The sequence below is a fragment of the Chinchilla lanigera genome, unplaced genomic scaffold, assembly GCF_000276665.1.
Source record: "Chinchilla lanigera isolate Chin_1 unplaced genomic scaffold, ChiLan1.0 scaffold00010, whole genome shotgun sequence".
NCBI classification, from domain to species: Eukaryota; Metazoa; Chordata; class Mammalia; order Rodentia; family Chinchillidae; genus Chinchilla; species Chinchilla lanigera.
In genome coordinates, this window is record NW_004955411.1 from 3,100,067 (window position 1) to 3,123,665 (window position 23,599).

Below are 23,599 nucleotides of genomic sequence, written 5' to 3' on the forward strand. Positions count from 1 at the left end.
GTAAAGTGAAGCCTCACCGTAAGTGTGCAAACTGAATGCTCATTGGCTGATCGGAGTGGGTGGAGATTTCCGTGGGGCGGGAGAAGGTTAGAGAGCCCCATTTAACCGCTCCCCACACCCCGGAGACAGAGCCCAGAGGAGATAAGGTCAGTGGATTGCCTCTTACATACGCTCCTTAGACGTGGGTGGATCGTTATGATATTTTGCTGCCAAATTCACAGCTTGCAGTTAGCAGTTGTTTTAACTTTGTAGTTAACTTAACGTTATTTTAAAACTTGCTTATATGAAATTTAAAAAGGAGGTTTTTCTACAGGATAGAAATATAAATGAAAGGAGATGGATACTGAGATAAGGCTGTTTTAAAGACTTCCTTTGCCTGTGCATGATATGCACAATATCAGACATAGTAAAATGCCCAAACGCACGTTAAATGTAATTTCAAAAATAACTTTGTAAGAGTTAAGTGGTGCCTTGGATAACTGGTTGACATATGTGCTTAGGATTTGATGCATTTATTAATTTTTTGTTTGTTTTTGCTTTTTGAGATAGAGTCCTGCTAGGCAGTTCAGGATGACCTTGAGCTCACTACACAGCCCAGGCTGGCCTCAAACTCGTAGCAATCCTCCTGTCTCTGCCTCCCAAATGCTAGGATTATAGGTGTGCGCCACAACACCTGGCCATTTATTTTTGAACCATTACATTTCTTCCTCTCCAGGCAAATCTGAGATATGTTGGGAAGGACATGGGCTGCGACTATATTGTGTCACGGTGCTCCACAGGTAAACTAGATCCACCTGCACACCTCTTGGATAGCTGGAGAGGATCTGACACCAGGTCTTTCTCCAGGGTCCTGCACGCCCAGGGTTGAGAAGCAAGGGTTCTGTGAGTCACCTGCCTTGTGAATTTTTCTAGGCTTGCCCCAATCTTTACATGGCAGTGTGCCAAAGGGTGCTTCTGTTTGTTATTCTCGTGCAGCCTAAGGGACTCAGGTAGATAAGAGTCCCTTTTCTGGCTCAGGTATATTTTTCAGCTAAGTAAGTTTGTAGGTCTTGGTGGAATAAATCAACCTCTTGTGAGTTTGGGGAGCATGAACCAATTCATTAGACTAATTGAAAGGAAATTTAGTTTCTGGAAATGAAACCCAGGGAGAAGGTACTTAAAATATGAGTTCCAAACAAACATATCATCTTACACATACGTGATACCCCGTTCCCCACAGCAATATTGCATGGTTGGCTGTATATTAAAATTGCCATGTGAACCAAGTGTGGTAGTGCATGCGTATAATCCTAGCAGGCACCTGTACTCCCAACACTCAGGAAGCTGAGGCAGGAAGATCACTGTGAGTTTGAGGCCAGCCTGTACTACATAGCAAGACTGTCAAAAAAAAAAAAAAAATTATCGTATAAATACTTGAGAACTTTTTTGGGGAGGGGCTGGTTCCATGTAGGAGAGTGTGTTGGCTGGAAACATGTCAACTCCAACTAATTAAATCTTCTCTAATATGTCATGTTAGAATAATAGAAATAGTTCATAATCACTTAACTTTACAGTTAGACTAAGGCTATAATGAAGCTATACTGAAGCTATACCAACAACCTTGCCTATACTGTTAAAATTCCTATCATCCAACTTGAAAATATTCCTTTTTCCAATGCATTATACGTTTGAATCTGGCAGTCTCTAAAGTTAAGCCCTTACAAATTTCATTATCCAGAAAACTTACTAAAAGCCTGTTTTTGCCTAGTAGTAGACTTAAGAAAAACATGTCTTATTTGGCATATAATTTATCCAGAATGAGTATTAAAATTTTCCATAGAATTTCATCCCAAGTAGATTGCCTGCCTTCCCAAGGTGTGTGTCAGCAGATGAAGGCAGAGGGCAGGGTGAAGGCAAGGGAAAGAAACGAGACCAGAAAGGGCAGAGACTAAGGAGATTATCTAATCCCAAACCAACTCCTCATTTCACAGTTGAGGAAACTCACATATATTTCTGACCTTGACCCAGAGCTGGGACCTATACATCTGGTACTTTGTTAAATCTGAGACTTCTGTCAGTGTATAGTCAGTTTCTGTCTGGGGTAACAGGCCCCGAGAACAAGGTGCCGTGGATGAAAAGAAAAACAAGAGAGACAAAAGTATGGGATCAGAGGCCTGCAGCTTCCCAGACCGAAGCCTCGATTACAATCTTCCTTAGCCTTTTATTGGGATACAAACAAAAAGCGGCACCAGGGGAAGTGGGAGGAATCATTAACAGGATTAGCGAGGTCCTAAGATGCCTTCCTACACGGGCTAACTTGTTTGATTTTTGAGACATGTGAAGGTATTCCATATGTAATTTTAAAAACTAGTAAAATTGCAGCTTCATCACCACAGGAACTAGACGCAGCTTCATTAGCACGGGAACTAGACTCTGACTTAGCTCGCCATCGTGTTATCGTTCCTGTACCTCAGCAAAGCATCTAGTGCTGTCCCAGCGGCTTTCCGCAGGGACTGAGCTCCTGCTGTCATTTCCTTTTACACTAATGCTTTTGCTAGGCTTCCTCCGGAATCAAATAATCACATGGCCTGGTCAGGCTCAAAGTCCCAAATCGGTAATACATGGAAAGGTAAACTGTGGAATGTCCTTCTCCACAACTTCAAGAGGAGCCTTGAAGCCTAGGGATTCCTCTCTTGACAGAAGGTCAGTAAATTGACCTGGGAAATTTACTTACAAATCTCTATACTTCTTTCTCTTCTAACATTTCTCTATCCTTTGCCACACACAACTCCAGCAATTAGCCATTTGCTCTTCCTACTTTAACTGGTTGTGCGATTCACGCCCACCCAGCCTCTCCCGAGAAGAGCAGCTGAGCCCGCATGCTGGGCCCAAGGGTGATAACTCTGCCAGGTCTTCCAGGTGTTTGGCATCCGGTCACAGCAGGGCACTGTGCCATGAGTGATTCTCCTCTGACCTAGACAAAGCCAAGTGATGGTAAGAATGGCAGGCAATACTCACCAGAATAAAGCATTTACCAAATTTTACTACTTTTTAAAATTAAATATGGAATACCTTCACATGGTTCAAAAATCAAACAAGTTAGCCCGTGTAGGAAGGCATCTTTAGGACCTCGCAGGCATACACACTTACCGTTTGCATACCCGCCATGCAATTGCTTCACTGCCCAGCTGGTTACTGGTGGGCTTCTGATCTTTGCATTTCAGAGCTAAACCTATGGTATTTTAATTTTGCCTTTCCACATGCACTGACTCAGCTCTCAGCTCCTGGCTGGGCACCTGTGACATGCCAGGTAGGGTGCCAGGAGGTGGAATCACAGAACACCGCTCCCCGCAGGGCAGAGAAGACACTCATAAACAGCCGAGTAGATGTGGACCCTGAGGGCCTCACGCTGAAACCCCAGGGTAGGCTGGTTGGGTTTTCCCTGGAGCCTTAGTTTCTCAGGCTTTCTTCTCTTATGCATGCGAGTAGCCTGGGTCCCACCCCAGGGGTGAGATTCTGCATTTCTAACAGGTCCAGAGCTAGACTTCAACAGAAGCCAGTCTGACGTCTTCTCTCACAGGTGACTACTGCCGTACTCTGGAGATGGGGCAGTATACAATATCGGGTTAAATAACCCTTAGCTACTGCAGGCTGATCAGGCCCGCAATCTCCCAAGCGAGTGGACAGCGAAGGCTTAAATAAATGAGACAATAGAAATGATTTCGGGGCTCCAGGAGGGCCTAACTCTTACAGCTTCAGTATTCTCAGAGGTTAGCCCAAAGACTTCTCTGGGTAGCCCATATTTATTTACCAACAAAGGAGGAGGATACTCAAGAAGAGGCGGGAATCTGGGCAGAACTTTTTCAAGTAATACATTATGTACATTTAGGAGAACTATGTTATCTCCAGGAAGGCCGGCACAGCAGGAGTGAGAGGCCTGCAGCTGCAGTCTCCTTGTAGTTAACTGGGATGGCAGACAAGGCGCCTAAACTTCAGACAACTCACACATAAGTACAGAAAGCCAATTGGTTAATATTGAATCCAGCTCAGAGCCACTTTGCAGTGGCCCCCACAGGGCAAGGGTCCTGACTGTGTCCTGCACGTACTGTCTCACTTCAGCCTCATAGCTAATCAGGTGAGCTAAGTACTCTTAGTCTTGTACAAATGAGAAAGCTGAGGCTCAAGATTGAGAAATTCACTCAAGACAGAATTAGAGCTGAGATATTGAAACTGGTACCCAGACCCTGGCTTAAATGAATGTATTGGAGAAACATGTTCTACATTGCCTAAGAGATCAGGGCTGCTTGTCAAAGGACTGTACTCCAACTAGCCTAGGGTCATCAACCGATCATAACTGCTTTCTTCTCAGCCAACCCCTGCTGGAGGAATTTTGAGCCCCAAGGGAGCTTCAGAAGTCTTAAAACCCATGCTAAAACCCTACCTGGTTAACCAGCTTTATTTAATTCATTCAGGACACACTCGTTGGTCAATAACCCAGGCAAACAGTGAGAGGGCAGGGATGGCCCCGGGCTGTTTGCAGTTAGGTGAGATCTGGAAAGCGCGCTCTTTCCCTCCATTCATTTCCCAGAGACCTAAGGAGTCATTCTGTTGCACCTGTTTTTTTACACTCTGACAGCGAAATGACTAGGTTTACTTTGGAGCTGAAGCAAGCTTGGTCTTTTGTAGCACCAACCTGCAGCTTGTCCTACTCTTTGTAGACTCACGGGGAAAGGATTAGAGGACCGTGTTTGGGTCCTAATTTAGGGTGCTGTGGAGCAGAGAATGGTGAGGGTCGGGTGAGTTCCTACTGACAGACACATGCTCACTCTGTAGGGTTCTGTGTAATCCCCCTAACACTGCACTGCGCTGTTTTGTTTGCTCTGTGGTGCCAGCTGGGGATCAAACCCAGGGCCTTTTGCGTGCTAGGCAAATGCTCCACGTTGAGCCACACTCCAGTTGCATATTGTGTTTTTGTTAAACATTTATTTCATTTTGACTGGCCTCACAGTAGGCTGGGTGTCCCCGATGACAGGAACTACTTCTGTTAGTTGGTGTGTGTCTGGAATTCTTAACCTAGTACTTATCCAAAGTGGGATTTCAGTCAATGGTGTTGAAAGAGAAAAATGAGAGCCTGAACGCGGACCCTTGCAGTTTACACCCTGGTATGGCAAAGGTGCGTAAGGGCAGTGGCCACAGCACGCGTGTGGGCACAGTGGAGAATGCTGGTTGGCTCTCCAGGGGAGGAACGCGACAGTCCCTGGCGTCCAGGGCTTGCTGCTTCCTTAACAGCGCGCAGTGCAGGCTCCAGGGAGAGCCGCTGGAGCTCGGCTGATGTGAGGTTATACGAGGCTGAGGGGCCCCCTCTCTGCGCAGAGTCATTCGAAGGAACAGCTCCCCCTGTGAGGGGTGCAGGCGGGGCCTGGAGTCCTGCGGAGGCTGCTTTGACACGCTGCAGTTCGGGCCACCCTCCTCTATCCTCGGAACCATGTGGGAAGCATCCTAGGGTTGAGGCTCAGCCCAGGGGTGGTGACTGGCTCAAGCCAGCTAATTACGGAGCGCACGAGCACTTGCTGGGCCCTTTGCAAGAAGTGGCGACGCGCTGCCATTGGAGCTGCTGGGTATGAACAACTTGGCCTCCCAAGTTACTGTTCAGCCTTCATGTGCCTGGGAAGTGGAAGCAACCGGCGGAAGAGAAGTGGGGACAGGGCTGGCACAAAGCCGCCACGTAAAATCCAAGCTGTGCTCCCAGAAAACAGCAAACCACAGAAATGCTGAACTATGCTCCTAACTCGCAAAATGTAGGCCAAAACCACATTAGATTTTACTTGTAAAATATCTTATAGTGCAGTACCGAGGCAAATTTACAAAAGCTTTTTTGCTTCTTTTAAAAAAATGTCTATTGCATTTGCAACAAACCTTTACAAAGGACTCATAAAATCAATAAGCCAATCTTTTTTTTTTGGTTTTTCTCCGGTACCGGGAACCGAACTCACGACCTTGTGCTTGCCAGGCAGGTGCTTTGCCGCTGAGCTAAATCCCCAGCCCCAACAAGCCAATCTTGACAAAAGGAGCTCTAGAAAGCGCCCTATGACCCGTGTGAAGAAGCCGAGCAGGCCACTTGGTGTGGCTGAGATGCTGTGGCGTCTCACCTGTTGCTTGTGCTCACGGGTCTCAGGAGAATAGCACACCCGCCACCCCTGAGGTCACATTAGCGGATTGAGGCATAGAGAATCAGAGTCAATCTGTAGAGTAACAGGGCTCTGAAGTTTGTGGAGCTGGGACCTGGAAGCCCTGAGGCCCGGCCTTGAAAGCAAGGGTATTCTCGGAATTCCATTTGAGAACGGGCCCAGGAGCAGGTGCAGGGAGTGGTTCCCACTGAGCTCTCAGATTTTCAACCTTTATGTCCTTTTTGGACCAAAGGGGCCCAAAACTCAGGCGGGCACATCTCAAGGAACAGAGGTCTCCCCCCCGGCATCTGGTCTCCATGTCTCCTCCATGTCTCCTCAAGGGAAACACTAGATTCATCCCTGGCACCCTGACTTGCTTTGGCTGTCTGCCAACTCCCCCGCTGGTGTATTCCAGCACCTCCAAAGTCCTGTGTTTCTGTGGCCCTTTGATTTGCCACCCGCAGTGCCAACAAGAAACCTGCCTCATTCTCCATCACAGTGGCTGCATTTGCATTGCCAGCGTGTGAGCAGCCTTGGTGTCTCCCTGGGACCAGGTTTCCGGGATGCGGATGCTGTCTGGCGCCTGCCAGTCCACACGCTCAGTGACATTCGAGGTCCAATCTCCTGTGCTCAGGCCAAGCCAAGACTTCTATTTCTCTAGATTTCAGATCACTAAACGAGTGACCAGACAGGACGGTGACCTGCATTTCAAGTGACCCCTGCGTAGAAACACCGTCTGGAAGTTTCCAAACATTGTCTAATTTGATGCACAGAATTAGCAAAAGGATGGCGTTCAGCTTGCCTAACGCCAGAGCGTAGCAGAAGCATCGTATGAAGGGTTACAGTAGTATTTCCCGTGTTTCATTTTTCTTCGCCCTAGCCTTTGTTTCAACACAGTTCGCTCTGGTTAAAGGATTCAGGGAGACAGAACCACAGAAAGTAACTGGACTAGACCAGCCCCAGCCAGACTTACAGATGAATCTCCACCTCTCAGGGCGTCAGAATGGTCGGAGCACTGCACACTAAAGACAGTGGAGAGTGGAAATTCCTTATGCACGACCCCCACACCTGGCCACACATCAGTACTGCTTCATCTTTGTCCGGAGGCAGAAGAGGGAGACCTGGGGGCTTGAATCACGAGTCAATTCCTCATTTCTTTTGCACTACTGGTACCTGGCGTGGTCTCTCCGGAAGGTGAATTTCTCCAGGGCTGGAAGTTCTTCTATGTGTTTATCCTGCGGTGTCTTTGGCATGTCTGAGAATTCCTATGCCCTCCTGCTTGTTTCATTTAAAACATTTAAAAATTTATCTTAATTAACAGATAATAATTGTGCACATTTATGGAGTGCAGTGTGATGTTCTGATCTAGGAATACATTACAGAAAGATTTAGTCAAGCTAATTAATATATCCACCACCTCACCAATTTACCATTTTTTGTGGTGGGAACATTACAAATCTATTTTGGCAGTTTTGAAATACATAATACATATATTAACAATAAGTGTGCTAAGAGTGGTAACTCCTCACCCATCTACTTGGGAACTGGAGGAGGTCAGAGCGCTGAGGATCCCTGTGGCTGGGAGAGGTCAACAGGGGTCACAGGCCCCGCCCCCTTCTCACGGTCTCCACGTTCATTTTATCGCGAGGTTCATTCCCGGCTTTGTTAGCAAAGACCAAACCTAAACACGGTTCTCCAGCCAGGGAATCTGGTCATCCACGTGCCCTTTTCTCTTGGAGTCTCCTTAGATAATCAGGAGACTTTTTAGGAAGTTGCTGATATTTTCAATATGCCATCAGTAAAGAGGCCGTTTAAAAGGCCTGAACCTTGACATCAGCCCAGAGCCAACTTCCCTTGGAGTGAAGCAGTACTTCCCACCGGAGAACAAGGGGAATGGCTCCCAAACACCCTCGAGGCTGAGCCCTCCGGACTGTGTCTAGGATCATGTAGTTTAACAGCTGATTGTCCTGTCATACTGAGTTACTGATACTCTGTTTCTTTCTCTGTTTCCTTTTGTACTTTCCTGTGAGACTTACCAACATATGCCGAACCCTCAAGTCCTGTCCCAGACAGGGCCTGCGTCTGTGTGGCAGTTCCCCGGCTCAGGGCCCTGGAAATGCTCCCCCAGGCGGCCGAGGTAGCACAGCATCCCCGTAAGTGAGCCCCCTGCCGGCCTCAGCCCTGGATCAGCAGCACCCACCGCCCTTGCTTTGGCTGTTCCTTGCGAGCCCGTGGTACAGGAGGGCAGCGGGTGAGGAGCGGCGACTCAGCTACCCTCTGCATTGCCATAAGAGCTTTAGTGTTTTCAAGGCACTGTATCTTTATTGCATCTGACCATCTCGATAATCCCAAATACTGTCAGGCACGCTCGTGCCAGCACCACACTTAGCTACAAAAGGCGACAGATTGCCTCGTGGGGTTCTTTCCACAGGCAGGTGTGGACAGACATGCAAAAAGGACTTCGTGAGCGGGGTCTGAGGTCAGCCAGCTTTTGGGGACCCGGTAAGGACCTGAATCCTGGTCCAACAGCACAGAACATGTTTTCCATAAAGAAAAACGTTTTACAGCTCTAAGATGAGCACGTGTTTGTACCAAATTCCCTGTGGCGTAAGAGGCATCTCTGACTCAGTGCTTGTGGCCTTGGCCCTGGGGACCACTCTGCCGCTAGAGCTCTGCAGCTGTCTGTGACGGTCACCTGCCGTCCTGAACGGCCCGCTCGGCCCCGTGGCTGTGTTGGTCTGCGGGTTGCTGCGCGCTCGGTGCGGCGCCTGCCCCAGCCCGGTCCTCACGGCATTCGGCTGTTTCCAGCTCACGCCATGGGAGAGTTCCGCTTTCTGTTGCTGTGAACGTGGAGAATGCTCGATGAACTGTTGCATTCAGGAGACTGCCCCACTCTCGGGATTGTCGTCTGGCAGATGTGCTGACTCCCTCTGGCGTCTCCACGCCCCAACATCCTCTCCTTGCAGGAGTTAACCACCACCTGGCTTCAGGGATGGTTATTTCCTTGGTTTTCTTCGCAGTTTTACCTCTGTGTGTATTCCTAAACAATCGTTCTGTTTTACCTGTTTTGGAATTGCTATGAATGGAGACATACAACACGGCGTGTGTTAGTTTGTTCTTTAAACGTATTTAAATTTTGCCCTTTAGGAAACTCGGCCAGAAGTCATGGCATCCAAACCCAAGCTCTATTACTTCTGTGGCAGGGGCAGGATGGAGTCAATCCGCTGGCTGCTGGCCGCAGCTGGAGTGGAGGTTGGTTCCTGACTGGGAAGGGGAGGGAAGGTAACTGGGGGATTACTGAAGCGCCTTTCCTCTTTCAGATTCAAGATGGCGCCTCCAGGGTTTATCTGTTCTTTCCCCTTCCAAGTGTATTTTGGTGTGAGATGAGGGTGTGTTACAGTCCTGAGGAGTAGGGGTTGGGGAGGAGTTGGAGGCATGGAGTTGTTCTGGTAGCTTCAGAAGCATTAAAAGAGTTTGGTAGATAGCAAGATTAAGAAGAGAGAGGAGATACACATCTGACTTATTCTTTCCACTGGGACTCCCTGATTTCCTGGGGTGTTTTCGGCCCTACCTCAGCATCTCAGTCATTTAATATTTATGCTGATCTAGAACTGTTCCCCAGCGGAGTTCTTCCCCACTGACTGTTCACAGGCATCTTGGAATTGCTTTGTTTTGTAGCAGAGAATGCTCCCCCATCTGTATACTTCAGTTTCTTAGTTGCCCAGTAACAGCTCCTGTTCTAGATCCGGTTGCTCCTATCTCTTAGAAATGGCTGGTCACTGTGATGCACACTGTATAAACCAATCCCCAATTGACAAGCCATTCTGCCTCTGTACTTCCTGCTTGCTTATCTTATATAAGCCCTAGACCGCCAGGGATCAGGGCCTGATATTCCGGAAGTGATCCCCATCAGTGCCTGTTGATGTAAATAAATCTGCCTCCGAATCCCGGGGGTCATGTTGGTGTTTCAGCTTGCCCTTAGGGTTTCATGCAGGGATGGAGTTCCTTTTCCTTACTCAATGTCATCTCCTCAGGAAAAAGGCTCATATTCTCTTTCCTCTTCTGCCTTTAAGAACATCTCCCCGAAGGCGCAAACCTTAACACACTCCCATCTTGAGATGTAGGGACAAAAATATTACCCTTACCAAAGCTTTATAACTCCCACCAATAAACTTGCACGGTCTCACCCTTCCTATATGAGCATCAGTGAGAAATTTAATTTGCCCTGATGTGGAGGGAGAATAATACAGAAGAGAATAAAAAAAAAAGGAATGAGAGGGGAAGGAAGAGGAGCTACTGGGAAGCTGGAGACAAGGATGAGAATTTGGAGCAAGGCAAGAGTTAAGGAAAGGAAAACAGGAAACGGTGCCGTGAGCCTTGAAAGAGGCCACCCCAAGGAGGGCCGGCCGCCAGCCCACTCACCCAGCTCATCCACACACACCCTCTCGTACACTCCTCAGCTGTGTTGGTGATAGTTACAGTTCCTTTGAACATTTTATTCTGAAAGATGCTGGGAACTTCTTTTCTGCTGTCAGAATCTCTCCTTTTTGATACCGAGACTTGACCTTGCGCTTGCCAGGCAGGTGCTTGTGCTGCTGAGCTGTGTCCCTGGCCCTCTCTCTCTCTCTCTTTTTAAGGTTATAATGATCTTTTTATCCTTTATCTAGTTTGAAGAAGAATTTCTTGAAACAAGAGAACAATATGAGAAACTGCAGGAGGGTGAGTGTTATGGTTGATGCATTGTGTCAACTTGAGGAGTCTGGAGGCGTGGCTAAGTGACTCAGCAGTTCTACCTCCTGGGGTGAAAAGACATGCACAGACCACTCTAGGATGTGTTTTGGTGTTCATCCTGAGCCTGTGCAAGGGGAGGGCACTGAGATGGTGTGGGCAGCGGATAGCATGCAATGCAAGGGAGGGAAAGAGGAGGCTGCTCCCACCACTCCTCCCTTTTGCTCTTGTTGTTTTGCTGTCTTCCACTGCCATGAACATTTGCTCTCTGCCATGGGCCACTCTGCCTTGGAGCCAGCTGAATGTGGACTGGAACCTTCACACATTGTGAGCTAAATGAACCTCTCCTTCCTTAATTTTGGGCTTTGGGTATTTTGTCTCAGCAACGAGAGAAAGGTAACCAAGACAGTGTGCTTCAATGTTATCTTATAGAAAAAAATAGAAACTTGTTTCTGGAAATATTTAATATAGAACATAGAGCTCTAGAGTGACAGCTATTAGAAAAGGCAAGCACACAGCATGACCACTATCACCGACTGTTCTGTCTCCCTGACACACAGCTAAATGTATCAGTTCCCCAGTCTTCAAAAACACTTAGCAAAGGGGCTGGGGGTTTAGCTCAGCGGCAAAAGTGCCTGCCTGGCACGCGCAAGGTCGTGAGTTCGGTTCCCGGTACCGGAGAAAAACCAAAAAAAAAAAAAAACTTAGCAAGCAGGCTTTGGTGGTGACCTCAACTAATATGATACCATGGGGTGACCGGTGCTGCATGTCCCAAGGCCGCCCCCCCATAAGAATTTAAGTACTAACCCAGTGTATCAGAAGGAAGGAGGCAGGAAGGAGGATATTCTTGACTTACTCTGGTTTACCTCCACTATTCTTCAGCTGTTTTAACAGATTGACAGAAACCATTCTATTAGGTCATGATAGACAACTCACAGTGTAGAACTGATACTATAGGAAAATCCAATTTTGATTAAATTTTGACCAAAGAAGATCTTCATCATTACCATTACCTAGAAAAATTCTTCACACTGAGAGAAAAGACCAGTGCTTTAATAATATTCTTAAACTTTTAACAGCCACGTTACTGTCCTTAACAGAAGAAACACAGACACCCTGCTGCCGGCCCCAGATAGTCATGGACTGAACCCAGATTACTTTTAAGAAGGCTGTTCCACAGTAGTCAGCAGACGGGCACTGAGAAGCCGCATAGCGCTGGGCAAGCTTTTCACCTGTCTGCCTCCCTGTCTCCCCATCATAACAGAAAAACAGGCTCTTGGGTGTAGATTGCAAGGAGATCTTGGTGAATCAGGGAGGGCCCGGCTATACTTTCTCCCATTCTTTTTTTTCCCCCCCAGTACCTGGAATCAAACTCACGACCTCATGCTTGCCAGGCAGATGCTGTGCTCTTGAGCTAAATCCCCAGCCCCCTTTCTTACATTCTTGTTCCAGAACTTTATTGTCCGTTATGCCCCTGAAATTCTTCCTCCTCTTCATTTCTGTCTGCTCTACCCCAAGGACAGTCCCTGGTGCACGGTAGGGGTTACAAGCACACATTGAGCAAATAACTGTCGCTCCATCAGCCCTTCCGTGAGCATGGGAGGAGGAGACGTCCATCAACACCTCCGCAAGGCTCCAGCCTTCCCTGCGTGGATGAGGCCGCCACTTCCCTGGGAACTCCCTCCTCTTGTTTTTGAACAACAAAAGAGGGACAGCAGGGACAGCAGTAGACAAGAGGCCCTCAGTGTCCCTGGACTGTGAGTTTGGGCAAATTACATCCATGCCCTGGGCCCTACAGTGCCGTTCTCCATATGAGGGGATTGAGCTAAACGGCAGCTCAGGCCTTTCCCTACCCTCTTCATGGGAGCTTTGAGTTAAAAACCCTTCCGAAAATTACTGTTGGCTCCTAGACACAGGCACCACTTCTAGTTGGTGTCAGAACTGCTCACAAGCAGCAGCAGAGCACTCAGCTCTTAGATACTCTTTCAGGGTTGAAAAAGTGTGGACATGATTAGTGGATGCAGACTGCAGCCTCCCCAGCAGCAATAGCACAGGTATTTTCGAAGCGTGGACACACTCATCTATTTCCTACTGGGTAAATGGGCAGAACAGATGCGATGGCATCAGGAAACAGGCTCAAAGAAGTAAGTGACTTGCCCAACTCACCCATGCTGAGAGGGGCACCAGGGCTCGGGGAGCGGAGCCTGGTCCTTGGGGAGGCGCTCGGCCCTCTGCCTTCCTCTGGCTCTTTAATCAACTGAGAGAGGAACTGACTGTGGCCTTTGGCGATGCCGCGGCAGACCCTGGTTCCTTACAATAATGGGCAAATTTGAATGGAAATTTGAAAGCTATTCATTTCTTTTTTCTTTTTTTTGGTTTTGGTTTTCGTTTTTCTCCGGTACCGGGAATAGAACTCATGACCTTGCGCTTGCCAGGCAGGTGCTGTGCCGCTGAGCTAAATCCCCAGCCCCGCTATTCATTTCTTTAAGACCCCATGAAAAGAGCATTGGTAGGTATTGTTAAATGCATCACCTGCGCTACGCATTTTGGTCAGCATTGGATCATATATTTGATGGTGGTGCCGTGAGATTACACTGCCTACTGATGAAACCACCTAAGTTTTTCAATGACCTCTGCACAGTGATAGAACCGCCTAACAGCACAGTTCTTGGGAAGGGTTAGCGCTGGGAAGCGATGCGTACCTCCCGGCACTTACCTGGAGCGAAGAGGACTTGCTTGTGATTTCAGTGAACACTGATTATTGATTATCTGTGTTTATATTATTTCATCTTTTCAAAGTTCTGCTAGATATATATTCCTCCTTATTTCTTTGCATATTCACTTACTTTGCAGAACTGAGGGTTGAACCTAAGGCCTCACAGTGAGGCAAGTTCAGCGATATACTATTTTATTTTATTTAATTTATTTATTTTTTTAAGACAGGGTCTCACTATGCAGTTCAGGCTGGCCTTGAGCTCACTTTGTAGCCCGGGCTGTTCTCGAACTTGAAGTGATCCTCCTGCCTCAGCCTCCCGAGTGCTAGGATTACAGGCGTGCACCACCACGCCTGGTTTATAGTATTTTAGAAACAGGAAGCTGGGGCTCATATAATTGCTTTGCTCAAAGTCACATGGACAGAGAGGACTACAGTTGATCCTGAACCAGGTCTGCCTGCGCCGTTACTGTTATGGCCACCTTGGTGCTGCGTGATACCTGATGTGCTTTCAAGCAGTGTAGACTCCTGAACTCCTTCCCTGCAACAGAACATCTGGGGAGCATGTGGGTCTTTTTAAGAAATCCTCACCCAACATAACTGGTTTTTATTGTTGTTGTTGTTGTTTTGTTTTTCAAGACAGAGCTTGCTATGTAGTTCAGGCCAAACCCGAGCTCACTATGTAGCCCAGGCTGGCCTCAAGCTCCTGGTGATCCTCCTGCCTCAGCCCGGCAAGTGCTGGGATTACTGGTGTGCACCACTAGGCCAAGTCCAGCTGGTTCTTATAGAGCCTAAATCTTCAGAGCCAGAAGCGTTTACACTATACATGGTTATAGTAAACGTGGAACATTTTTAAAAATTCATCAATGACCAGTATACAAAAACGCACACATGAGTCAAACAGGTCTCGAATTTTCCACGGCAGGTATTTTCTCAATTGCAGGGTGCTGTAATTCATTACTTTGGCTGAAAATTAAAAGTCTTTCAGTGACATTAGAAGTAGCCTATCCCACAGACTTGTTACAGTCATCAAAGAAGAGTATCTCACCCTCTCTTTTCTCCAACCACAGACGGACGCCTGCTTTTTGGCCAAGTGCCTCTGGTTGAAATTGACGGGATGACGCTGACGCAGACCAGAGCCATCCTCAGCTACCTGGCTGCTAAGTACAACCTGTACGGGAAGGACCTGAAGGAGAGAGTAGGTACCGTGGCATCCGTACCGTGCATTTGGCCTCGGTGAAGCAGCTTCGAACAGCGTGTGCAGAGAACCCTGCGCAACCGCGTAAACGGGGAAATAGGGACTAATGTGCAAAAGCAGCTGCCTCTCGTTGGTTTGATGCAAACTTTTCATCAGGGTTTTTTTTCTTTTTAGAATCCCCAGGTGTTTTTCTGAGATACCTGTCCTAGTCTATAGGTAGCACCATCACCATCTCTTTCTCTAGGCTGAGCATAACACATGGTTTAAGTGATACTCTAACAAGGAAGAGAATGATTTGTAATTCAGATAAGACAAGAGTACCTTACTCCTCTGTATGTGTTTCCTGTGAAAAGGAAGACAGTCCAGAAGACCATTAAACAAAGTTTTTTTGGCCACTCAGCACATCACAGGGGTTACCAGGGCACATGCAGAGATAACTAACGCAGCGTGAGCGCGCCAATACAGAACGCAGGTGTTCTTCATTTAATGCCCCACCCGTCTCACAACGGTCTGGATTGACGACCGAGGTGCGCTGCTCCGACTTACGATCTGCTCCTTGGACTTGCAACTCGTCTTTTTTGCGTACAGTTCCATGCATCTTGTTGACAGAGCCTCAGTGTCTGTTTTTTAGTCCACCTTGTTTGCACAGGACTGTAATTTTTGCTGACTTTACTGTAGAGTACAATACTATAGCTTTATGTTCGGTCATACATTGCAGTACTGCGTGTAAGAGTTATGCAAATAAAAGCAAAGCCATCAAGCTGAAGTTTCCTTTGACCACTTCTTTGTTCTGAATATGGCAATGTATTTATTATATACAATTTCTCATGGAGGGGCCAACTCACGTAATGACCTACCAGCAGGACACGAACTCGATCCTTACACAAGGAATGTCTGTAGTAATACACGTGCCATTATTAACTTTTTGAAAATTAGCTTTTAAAAAAGTATTTGTCAATGAAAAGAAAACTTCAAAGACAATGAAAAAGAGCCGTTATTTGACCAGACGAGAACACTAAACTTCTCATTCTCAGTTTCCAGGTCAACAAAAACCTATTAAATTACCCATCTCCTCTAAGGCAGTGAAAAGGTTCTGGTACTAATACCGTTTCACTTTTAATAACTTCACTGATTTCAGTTTTTGAAGCCATAATAAGTTCATCATTTGTTTCTGCCAAATGTCAACACAGAGGTCTCTACTCTTTTCACGTGAGTCTTTATTCAGTAAACGTTTCTAGAGGTCCGTACAGTACTCTGGGCACTTGGCGGGTTCACATACCAGGAACCATTTGGGAGAGCAGAAGCGTGAGGAGTGGATATCATTTCTCCCAGCAGCTATTCATAGCAGAGAGTCTGGCTTAGGAAACGGTGTGAAAAGATTCTTCTGCTGTTTTGTCAGGATCGACATGTACGTGGACGGGACCCTGGACCTGATGCTAACGATCGCGCTGGCCGCATTCAGCGCCCCCGAGGACAGAGAGAAGGCCCAAGCTTCAATCGTGCAGAAAGCTAAAACCCGCTACTTCCCCGCCTTTGAAAAGGTAGGCTGCAGGGACTTTACATCTCCTGTCACGGACAGTATTGAAGAGTGGATATCCGAGAAGAGAGAGGCTATGTTAGAGCTTTGCTGCTTTGAGATCAAAACTCTTAACAGGGATTCCAGCACCAACAACAGGTGAAACTAGACCCCCTAACAAAACAGAACGGCAACAAACCGAGTGCCGTTTCTGTTCTAATTTAAAAGTAAGTCATCAGTCCGATGTGTTCCCACCTTGAAGTCACTGTAATAACTGATTTGTAAAATTTTAAGTCTGATACTAGGGGCTAATTGAGCCTCAATCAGCAGACAGAATCTCTCCAGCACACAACTTTTCTGACGCTGTTTGGTGGTGAACACCGATGACAGATGACATCGCTCCTTGCAGTACACGAATGAGGTTTTTGTCTTTTTTTTTTTCTGCTCTGCTGGGCCTTGCGCACGCTCCGCCAGTGTCCCGCTGAGCCATGCCGCCGGCCCTCAGCGCTTAGCCTTCGTGAGCAGAACCACCCTGTCTTTGGCCGCTGGTGCTTCTTCTAGCTGGGCTTCCTGACCTGACCCCAGCAGTCTTCCTTGCTGTCTGGTCCTGCGACCTGCTCTGGGCTCATCCTGTACATTTTGCTTCTCTGGTCTTGAAGTCATTTTTCCAAGGAGTTCTGGTTATTTTTGTGACTGCTAACCTTTGCTGTGTGTGGCACAGTATCCATGGGGAGTGCTGATATTTGCACTGTTCTCAAGTGTTAAATCCCTCCCTCTCTCTTTCTCCAAAGGTAATCACCATCAAATTGGATTTAAATTCTTTATTCCCACTTAAAAAAATAGAGACCTGGGTCATTTAAAATATTTGCTGGGTGTGGTGGCAAATGCCTATTATCCCAGCACTTTGGGAGGCTGATGCAGGAGGATTTCAAGTTCAAGTCCTGCCTAGACAACTTAGTGAGATTCTGTCTCAAAATAAACAATAAAAAAGTGCCTGGGGATATAGCTCAGCACAACACCCCTGGGTCCAAGCCCCAGTTACAGCCCCCCTGAACAAAAGTTCAGCACATTGTAAGTTTGTCTTGTAACTTACTTTTTAAAAATAAACTACATTTTTGAGCCATTTAAACAAAATGTCGTTATTACTAAATTTGTATTTGTTTCTACTTTATTTTGTTTTCTTTTTACAAATTCAAAGCCAACTTTTCTCTGGCTTTCCCCACCTCTTTCCTAAGTTCTCAACGCAGTGATCAGGTTTCTTTTCCTCTCATGGCTTAGGAGATGCACATTTCTTCCTCTTGCTATCAGTCACTATCCTCTCAACACAACAAAGCTCCAGCCTCCTCCCACCTGCTCTTCTTGCTGTGTTTAGGCTTCTGTATTTGAATCATGTTTTAGATCCCACTGTTAAAACTGCTCTTGCTGTTATCAGCACAGGTGCTGCAGAGGTGGGCACTCCCACTGCCTAGTATTAGTCAGTAATGAACTATTGACCCTGGATGACACCTAATATTTGCTTAAATAACCAAGAAAAAAATTTTTGACCCCTATTGCTCCTTGATTCTCAGCCTTTCTTCTTCTCAGTGTGTTTTCCTTCTACATAAGAAATATTTTTCTTTTCTGTTCTCTCAGGAAGGGTCTGTTATCTCTTTAAGACTTTGTCAAAAATATCTCCTATTTTCCTTTACTCTAAAATGATTATCTAAATGGTTATAAAATTCTAGATTAATAATTATTTTCCTTTGCGGGGCATGGTGGCACATGACTGTAATCCCAGCACTCGGGAGGCTGAGGCAGGCGGATCGTTACAAGTTCGACGCCAGCCTGGGCTACAAAGTGAGCTCAAGGCCAGCCTGAACTACATAGCAAGACCCTGTCTCAAAAAAAAAAAAAAAGAAAAAGACAAAAAAAATTGTTTTCCTTCAACATTTCAAAAGTATAATGAGAATGTCTTCTGGCTTTGATTATTCTGTTTCAAAGTCTGGTGTTAGTATCGTTATTTTTTGATGGTATTGTATCCTTTTTTTCTCCACATTTTAGATTTTCCCTTTTTTGATATACTTTTACTGCTATGGGTTTAACTCTAGACTTGTTTTTATTTATCTGTTGCTCCTTTTCAGCCTGAGGATTCCTCCCCCATCTCTTCATTCTGGAAAATTCTGTGCTTATTAGTATTAAACATGGCTCCCTTACTCTGTTCTGCTCTGAGTTCCGGTTAGATACAGGTTGAAGACTTATTCTGCCTTTTGTGTCTCTTCGCTTCTGCTGTTTTATATTTCATTTTCTTTATCTCTGTGTGATTGCTCGGGTATGGACGCAGAATTGCTAGTGCAGTAGAACCTTGCACTGTAATTTGTTCTGAGTGTTCTACAAGATGAGCAAACATTTCCAGTACATTTCAACTTGACAAACAGTGTCTTACCATACGAGTGCTACATCACACTGAGGGTCACATGATCACAGCGGAGTGACCCTTCTTTCCTTCCCCTTCTCCTTCTGCCTCTCCCTCTGTCTCTCTCTCCAAGATTGTGGGCAGTCATCTCCCCACAGCAAGAGGTTATGCAGGAGAGCTCATCTGCAGAGGAAGAGGAGAAAAAGGCAGCGGAATCCCTCACGTCAAATGAGATTAGGGAGATGTGTAAATTGGGGGAAACAGTGCAAAATTTTGTAGAAAAGCACCACCTGAGTAAGGCAGTAACAGCGCAAGCAATGACTCTGTTTAAAAACAATGCAACGTTACATTTCTTCAAAATCCTCAAAAAGGAGGCGAAAGCAACTGTCACAGGATAGGTTTCTTGGTAAAGCTGCATGAAAAGAAGCAGATTCCACTGAGCCAACAGGTAGCCGTGATTCCATCAGTGACATGAAAGTCGTCCTGTGCGATAGCCCTCCTCTCTTTTGTCTCCCTCACACCAGCCCTGAAGGTTCTCAAAGATAAGTGCAGGCCAGTTTTCTTACTTTTCTTTATATTTTGTACTTTCTCTATTATTTTATATTGTAGTACAGTGTTGTAATCATTTTTACATGAACATTTTTGAGTTGTGGAACCAATCTTTCGTGTTTCCATTATTTCTCATGGGGAAATTTGCTTTGATACACAAGTGCTTCGGATTACAAGCATGTTCTGGGAACCAGTGACACTCACCAACCAAAGTTTTACTGCACTTATCTTTTGACTCCTCCCCTGAGTTTATTACATCAGAGCATTAGTCCCTTTCCTGTCACTGGGACGGAGTACCCAATATCTGACACCTAGTGGGGCAGAGGGTTACTTGGCTCCTGTTTCCAGCGGGCTCAGCTTGTCGGCTGCTCTAAAGCAGAAGGGCATGGACAAAGGGCCCGGTGGAGGACAACTGCTCATCCCAAGGCAGCTAGGAAGCAGAGGGAGGAGGAGCCAGGGACAAGAACGCACATTCCAGGCCCCATCACAGCCCCAGGACCTCCTCTTAACAGCAGTTCGGCTGTGAACGTGTCCATGATTCAATCCCCTGCTGAGAACGGCTCACACACCATCAGTCACCTTCCAACACGTGAGACGTGGGGGAGCATCTGAGGTTTTATATCTTTAACTTAATTTTTTTTTTTTTTTCTGGTACCCGGGGTTGAACTCACGACCTTGTGCTTGCTGGGCAGGCGCTGTGCTGCTGAGCTAAATCCCCAGCCCCAACTTAAATTTTTTGTTTATATCTTTTTCAGACCTATATAATCTTTTTTTCTACATGACCTTTTTTCATCAACTTTTGAACATTGTAAACATTATTTTTAAGCCTTTAAAAAATTATTCCTGGCTTTGGCTTAAACACTGAAAACTATCCTTTCTTAAGAGTCTGTTGGCCCTGACCTATGGATGAGTTTTTCTTTGCATGCCATGTAATTTTTAGCTGTGAACTTGTCTCCAGCAGGAATCACATGCCACATATTTGAAATATCCCTTCAAAAGTTTTTGTCTTTGCCTAGGCTGGAATTTACTCATTTTTTTCTCCACGGACATTTATTTTTTATTGTTGCATGTATCACAGCAAGAGATGGGACAGCTGAATTTGCCTTTGTTCCTTATTTATGGAGTAAACCCTCAAGTTCCTTGCTACTCAGAGTTTCCCCTGGGAAATTTTTTTTTAATATTCACTTTTCACTGGATAGTGAAAAATTAGGTTTTTATGTGAATCAGGTTTGGACTTCTGCTATTCCATTGGTAGCTTATTTCTACTTGTGGTATAGCAGGCAGACTCTAGCTAATCATAGCTTGTGTCCCCAGGTGCTGGTGGCAGTTTTCCTTAGTACTCCAGGCATGCATAAGAGGCTGTTGTGTGGGCATCATGACCCAAGGCGCCCTGAGCATCACTAAGCAATTTCCTCAAAGATTGTGCCAGTTTACCGCCTGTGTAAGAGTATTAGTTTTATCCCATCCTTGCTAGCCCTGGAGATTATTGAGAAAAAGTTTCTTCAGCATATCTGTGTTACAAAAGATTTTATGCTTTTGTAAGTCTTTAGCTGGGCAAGATAGTCTTTACTTCCATTTGATATTCTTTTTTGGTTTTTCCTTCCTGTAGATTTTGAAAGACCATGGAGAGGATTATCTCATTGGCAACAAGTTCAGCTGGGCCGACATTCAGCTGCTGGAAGCTATTCTAATGGTGGAAGAACTTGACGCTCCTGTCCTTTCGGACTTCCCTCTGCTGAAGGTAGTGTGCCACCATCCACGCCAAGCCTGAACGTTGATGAGATCAAAGACTGAGACAAAATGTGCTGCCGGATCATTCTCAGCAGGAACTTAAGATGGCTGTTTCAAATAGCATCATTTTTTATTCCCTTTGGTTATTTTCTCCTGCATCCACTATGTGATTTGTTAGGAAATGAACCCTCATGAAGGAAAAATAGATATTTTGGTTTCTAGGATAAACATTTAGTACTTTTTTTTTTCTTTTAGTATTTGGAGCCTTTTTTCCCCTGATGAAGCAAGGCGAACAGGTCTGTCTTGTTCAGCTCCAGCTCCTGCCAGACAGTCCTGCCCGGGTGGTGCCCCTTGAGGCTGGGCCCTCGCTGCTCCTCCCCTGCCCGGCGTCCGCGTGTGGCACTCTGCCTCCTGGTGCGCGGCTGCAGCCCCTGCCAGACCTCACCTGCCTCTAGTCCAGCTCCTTAGCTGTTATCGAATAGGTGACTAGTGACACGGGCTTTACAGTTGAAAAGCAACTCTTATTACAAAAGAAATAAAGTTTATAAGGCTACAGTAGACATTTGTTAAACCAAAAGAAGAGGGGGGGAAAAAGACCTACGATCTACCAGCCAAATGTTACTGCATGAGACTTCCTGACACATCACTTTGCATTTCCCCCATGTGGTATTACACAGAATATTCTTTTGTGGCTTGTGTTTAAGATTTTTCAATTGTCATGATTATATTTACATGTCAACAAACACTGTTCTGCAGTATAATGCTATTTCATTTTGTTTTCATTGAGCAATAAAGTAGCACTTTTTTGAGACACCAGAGCGCTGTAAAGAGGACATAAGTTGGGAAATCTCATCTGCAGCCCTGTGCTTCATCTTCCTGCCCCATAATCACTCTCCTGAGTTTCCTCCACATCCTTCAGTGTTCTTGCATGTGAAGAGATAACCAAACAGGAAGTACACGACTGTTCTGCTTTCTTACACAAAGTAAAAACAGCACATTTTCTCTTGGGCTCCAGATTTTTATTTTAACTAAAAAATGCATTCTAGATATTTTTCTACCTGTACGGCACTTTTTTCTTTTTTATATATGACATTCATTTTAAGTTACTGTTTATATTCCTTATAGAAATATAATTTATTATCTTTGTGCCATAATTTATATATGTACCATAAGTTGTATATGTAACTGGGAAGCATAGATTATTTCTAATAGGACTCTGTGTCAACATTTCGATAGCTATTTCTTTGGTCACTTACTTATACTAAATTCCTAGCACTGGAATTGAGAGGTCAAGGAATACGAGTATTTTCGGGTTTTCTTTACCTGCACTGCTCCATTGTGACAATGGCTTTTAATTGGATAAGTTAGCTCAAGCTCCAAACACCAAGACTCTATTACTCATGCCATCCTGCAGACGCGCGGTGGGATTATCTCAGGTTCAGCACTCTGGACTCTACACCGAATGTCTGAGCAGCCTCCTCTCCTGATAAAGTTTTGATTTTTTTTCTTTTTGTTTTGTTTTGGAGTCGGGGTCTTACTATGTCATTCAGCCTGGCCTTGAACTTACTCTGTAGCCCAGACTGGCCTTGAACCGAGGGGATCCTCTTGTGTCAGGCTCCTGAGTGCTGGGATTATGGTGTGTAATCCCAGCATGCCTGGCTAAAAGTTCTGATTTCTCTTCAAGTTTGTCACAGGTATGAAGGCCCTGATTTTACTGTTTCACATTTCAGGCATTTAAAACAAGAATCAGCAACATCCCCACTATTAAGAAGTTCCTGCAGCCTGGGAGCCCAAGGAAGCCACCCCCAGACCGCCACTACGTGGAAACCGTCCGGCGCGTCCTGCAGTTCTAAGGGCGCAGGGTTCACAGGCTGTACCGGCGCAGGCCCACTACCACGCGGGACACAAGGAACCTGGAGGCAGCAAGGGTGAAGAGTTTGAAGGGAAGAAACCGCTCTGCCATCGGCGATAATGCCAAGTAAATGCGATATGAAGCCGTGCTGGTGTGCGTTTTTTTAAAGCTGTTAATCGAGGGTGCAGCCTGCAGCTTTTGTGAATCCTGCGCTCTGTGGGCGTCAGCAGGAGGCAGAGGTGTTTGGGGCCACGGACTCCGTGGGCGCTGTCCTTGCTTCTGCATCAAGGTCGAGAGCACCGGAGAAGGTGACCACAGGCTTCGGGAACAGCGTCGCTCCAGCACGCACAGATTCCTGGGTTCCTGACGGTAAATGGCAGACCGAGCATAGCAGGGGCTACTTAGCAACCTGTACGGGAGGGTCGGGAAAGGAAAGTGCCCAGGAACACGGGTTTGAATCCCTGAAAATAAACCTGACGGGTAGGTGTCCCTCTCCCACTGCCAGGCGATCTCTTCAAGGACAAGGAGCAGGCCGCACACCCTTGCACTGCCTGTGCCCGCGCAGTGCCTCAAGTCTGGCGGTGGCAAACGCCGGAGAGCTGCTCACCCAAATGCAGGCACACAGAGGAAAGGGAAAAACAGCGTCCATTTCCTGACACCTAAAACTTCTGAGAAACAAATATGGAGATACAATATCCCATTGATCCAAAAATAACATATATGCTAATTTGTTTCATTTATACTACTGCTTTCTTAGTTCATTGAAAAAGTTTT

The 23,599-nt window shown here is 46.1% G+C and overlaps 1 protein-coding gene across 4 annotated transcripts; it reads left to right on the forward strand.

Annotated features, from left to right (window-relative positions):
- Nucleotides 1–22,973, forward strand: LOC102014024 (glutathione S-transferase A4-like). 4 transcript variants are annotated; one of them, XM_013510923.1, is made up of 7 exons: nucleotides 1–18; nucleotides 9,294–9,398; nucleotides 10,814–10,865; nucleotides 14,658–14,785; nucleotides 16,180–16,326; nucleotides 20,852–20,983; nucleotides 22,704–22,973. In XM_013510923.1, the coding sequence occupies exons 2-7, from the start codon at nucleotides 9,312–9,314 to the stop codon at nucleotides 22,824–22,826; spliced, it is 669 nt and encodes a 222-aa protein (XP_013366377.1). In that variant the 5' UTR covers nucleotides 1–18; nucleotides 9,294–9,311; the 3' UTR covers nucleotides 22,827–22,973. The 4 variants fall into 4 exon arrangements, with proteins under 4 accessions (XP_013366377.1, XP_005377672.1, XP_005377671.1 ...); XM_005377615.2 differs by lacking the exon at nucleotides 1–18 and adding an exon at nucleotides 52–146; XM_005377614.2 differs by lacking the exon at nucleotides 1–18 and adding an exon at nucleotides 716–779.
- The last annotated feature ends 626 nt before the right edge of the window (nucleotides 22,974–23,599 follow it).